This window comes from Antechinus flavipes, chromosome 5 (genome assembly GCF_016432865.1).
Source record: "Antechinus flavipes isolate AdamAnt ecotype Samford, QLD, Australia chromosome 5, AdamAnt_v2, whole genome shotgun sequence".
NCBI lineage: Eukaryota > Metazoa > Chordata > Mammalia > Dasyuromorphia > Dasyuridae > Antechinus > Antechinus flavipes.
In genome coordinates, this window is record NC_067402.1 from 169,304,494 (window position 1) to 169,307,942 (window position 3,449).

The 3,449-nt window shown below is 48.8% G+C and overlaps 1 protein-coding gene across 1 annotated transcript; it reads left to right on the forward strand.

Moving 5' to 3' along the window:
* Positions 1-1,350: 1,350 nt before the first annotated feature.
* On the forward strand, positions 1,351-3,215 carry LOC127564191 (non-structural maintenance of chromosomes element 3 homolog). The gene has a single exon (XM_052000590.1). It carries the CDS (start codon positions 1,812-1,814, stop codon positions 2,823-2,825), a length of 1,014 nt encoding a protein of 337 aa, XP_051856550.1. The 5' UTR covers positions 1,351-1,811; the 3' UTR covers positions 2,826-3,215.
* Positions 3,216-3,449: the final 234 nt, after the last annotated feature.

Below are 3,449 nucleotides of genomic sequence, written 5' to 3' on the forward strand. Positions count from 1 at the left end.
ATTTCTCTATTTTGAAAAACAAATTATAAGAAAGATTCAGTGTCATATATAGTTCTCTCTACCCGTTCTTTGCATTAGGAAATGCTGATGTTTGTGAAGTTCCTAAACATTAAAAAAAAAAAAAAATACAAATTCAAACCACATCGGTGTCATTAAATTATAAGTTCCTTGAGGGAGGGCAGGAACTGGCTTTGGCCTCTTTTTGTACCCTCGGTGCTAGCACAGTGATTGGCACACAATAGGCACTTAATATGTGTAATGTCTAATGACCGATTAACATCTAACAACTGATTAACAGACATCTCTAGACCCAAAGGCAGTTCTACATAAAATCTGAAGGCCCGTTGTACAATGAAATGATTCAGGCCAATTCCAAAGTGTGATGGGGAGAGCCATCTGCATCCAGAAATAGTACCAGAAAGACTGAATGTGGATCACAACATAGTATTTTCACCTTTATTGTTGTTTGCTTGCTTTTACTTTCTCTCATTTTTTTCCTTTTTGATCTTACGTTTTTTGTGCTGCATGATAAATGTATACGTACATATATAGAAGAACTGCACATATTTAACATATTGGATTGCTTCCTCTCTAAGGCAGGGGGTTGGGGGAAGAGAGAGAGAAAAAAACTTGAACACAGGGTTTTTCAAGAGTGAACGGTAAAAACTATCTTTGCATATATTTTGAAAATAAAAAGCTATTAAATTTTTTTTTAAGCTAGGAAAAAAAAATCTTTGTGCAACTAATGCCTTTAATATAGTAGATACTGGAAGAGATTCCAAAAATCATCCAGTTCTACTTAGTGTTCAACAGATGAGGAAACTGAAACCCAGGAAGATTAAGTAGTGATTTGCCCAAAATCATATAGATGGGAAGCATTTGGAGGGCTTTAAAGCAATTCTTCACCAATATAACTACCAAGCATTTACATAGTTGCACAAATACAAATTTATGACCTCAAAGTCCATCTACTCCATTTTCCAGATAAGGAAACTGAGTCACAGAGAGGTTAAGTATTGCACTCAAACTCAGTTATTAATAAGAGGCAGAATTTGAACCCAGTTCTTGAGCCTCGAAGGCTAGCACCACACTACCGGACTCACAAAATACCTAATTACAAGTTCGTGGGACTGCAGAATCACAAACGTAGGGCTGAAAAGGTATATCTGAGCTCATCTCGTTCCAGAAAACTGAAGCACAGGGGAGCTGAGCGATGTGCTCAAAGTTCAAGGTTAGAGGAGGAAGCTGAGGGCCTTACACAGAGCACGCCCCCAGCCGCCCGCCAGACTGCAGCCCGCGCAGGTGCGTGCGTGCGTGCGTGCATGCAAAACGTTCCACTCGGGAGGTTTTACCGAGCTACCCTCAGTTATGCTTCCACCCTCTTAAATGTAGGGAAATGATTAGAAAACAAAAATAATAAGCAGCGGGTATTCCCGCGAGACAGCGCGAGAAGCCTCGCTTTGGATTTGGGCCCGGGCGGGGGAGCGAGGAGCGAGGGGACGCGCATCCAGCCTCTCTCTCGTTTTGTTGGGTTTTCTTTTTTTTTTTTTTTTCGCCGCCGCTCCGCCCCTCTCCGTGCTTGGCCCTAGAGTCTCCTCGAGCCCCCTCCTCACCTCACGCAAAAGCGCCAGGGCGTGCACGTTCCCGGGCCTTGCGTGGGTACGCTGCTAGTCAGGGTCTGCCTGATAGAGACCGAGCTGCGTTGCTCCGTCTGTCCGAGACTTTCAAGTGGGTGTGTCACCCGCCCCGAGCGAACAGGTATCGCAGGAGGCTTCCTCAGCCCCCGGGGTTCGTTCCTAGCGGGGAGCGGCATGTCGCAGAAGAGAGGCCGAGGCCTTCCCCGCGCGAGCGGCGATGGCGAGTACGACGGCGCCGGCCCCAGCAGCAGCCTAGGTGCTAGCGGCGGCTCCAGCGGCAGCAACGATGCAAGCGATGGCCCCAGCACCAGCAGCGGCGGCGGCGGCGGCGGCGGCGGCCTCGGCTTTAGCCAAGCCCACGTCCAGGCCCTGGCCCAGGCTCTGGCCCAGGCGGGCCCCTCGCAAGCCGATGACGTCATGGAGGAGGCGGAATGCGAGGAACCCGGGCCCACGGCCACCCCGCCAATGCCCTCCACCTCGTCGTCCTCGTCCTCATCCTCCCAGGTCCAGAAAAAGCCGACCAAGCGCACCGAGGCCCAGATTCAGCAGAAGGTAAACGAGCTGGTGCAGTTCCTGCTGGTGAAAGACCAGAAGAAACTGCCCATCCGCCGGGCCGACATGGTGAAGACCATCCTGCAAGATTACAAAGACTTGGCTTCGGTGATCATCGAGCGCGCTGGCCAGATCCTGGAGGAGGTCTTCGGTCTGCAGCTCAAAGAGATAGATCAGAAGTACCATGCCTACATCCTTATCAACAAGCTGGAGCGCCTCGAGGGCGACGGCATGAAGATGGATGAAAGTGTGGCCAAGATGGGCCTGCTCATGGTCATCCTCAGCCTCATCTTCATGAAGGGCAACTCGGCCAGGGAGTCTCTGGTCTGGGATGTGCTCAAGAAGCTGCGAGTGGATCCAGAAAAGAAGCACAAGACCTTCGGGGATGTGAAGAAGCTGGTCAAGGATGAGTTTGTCCGTCAGAAGTACTTGGAGTACAATCGAGTCCCCCATACCGAACCTCCGGAATATGAGTTCCTCTGGGGACCCAGAGCAGCCCATGAGACGAGCAAGATGCAAGTGCTTCGCTTCGTGGCAAAGATTCAGAACCGGGAGCCTTCGAGCTGGGTGTCCCAGTACAACGAAGCCCTCCAGGATGAAATGGCATCAGCTTCTGCTGCTGGTACTAGCAACTAACCCTCACCGTCACCCCCCAGGCCAGTCTCTGGTACCTTTTCCAGGCTGGCATCAGGAAAAACAAATTTCCCCAAGTTGTGAAAGCATATTTGCATGTGAACCACAGGCTGAGACTCTTTCCTTCCCGAGGTCCAATGTAATTCAACATTTTCTCTCTTCTCTCTACCAGAACCTAGCACTTTTTGGAACAAAAATCTTTGAACCACTACTTCTTCTTCCCAGATTGACTCAAGACTTTCTAACAAACTCATTGCTTCAAGGACTATCCTCTCTTAGGCCTGGGTGAGCTTTTCTAGCTTTGAACCCATCCGTGGACAGGATTATTAAATCATCTCAGACACATTTCAAGCCTGTGTTTCCTTTTCAGTTAATAAATTTTATCAGCATTCACCCTGTGTTTGGATGTTCTTATGTGCTGGGCGATTTTAGGAATTTCTTGGGGAGAAGGGAGGACTATGGGCTTGAGCATAGGGTACCCCAGGAAAATGGGATGTTTTGGTCTGAGGTCACCAGACTATCCAGAGGATACTATCTAGAGAAAAATCAAGTCCCATAACAGAATCATGTTTGTTGAAAGAGCTAGTTATTTGTGAAGGATGCCAAAGAGATTACCCTTACCAGGGT

What these genes read in the sequence shown, in the direction of transcription:
- LOC127564191 (XM_052000590.1), top strand. Translation starts at nt 1,812, where the DNA reads ATGTCGCAGAAGAGAGGCCGAGGCCTTCCCCGCGCGAGCGGCGATGGC.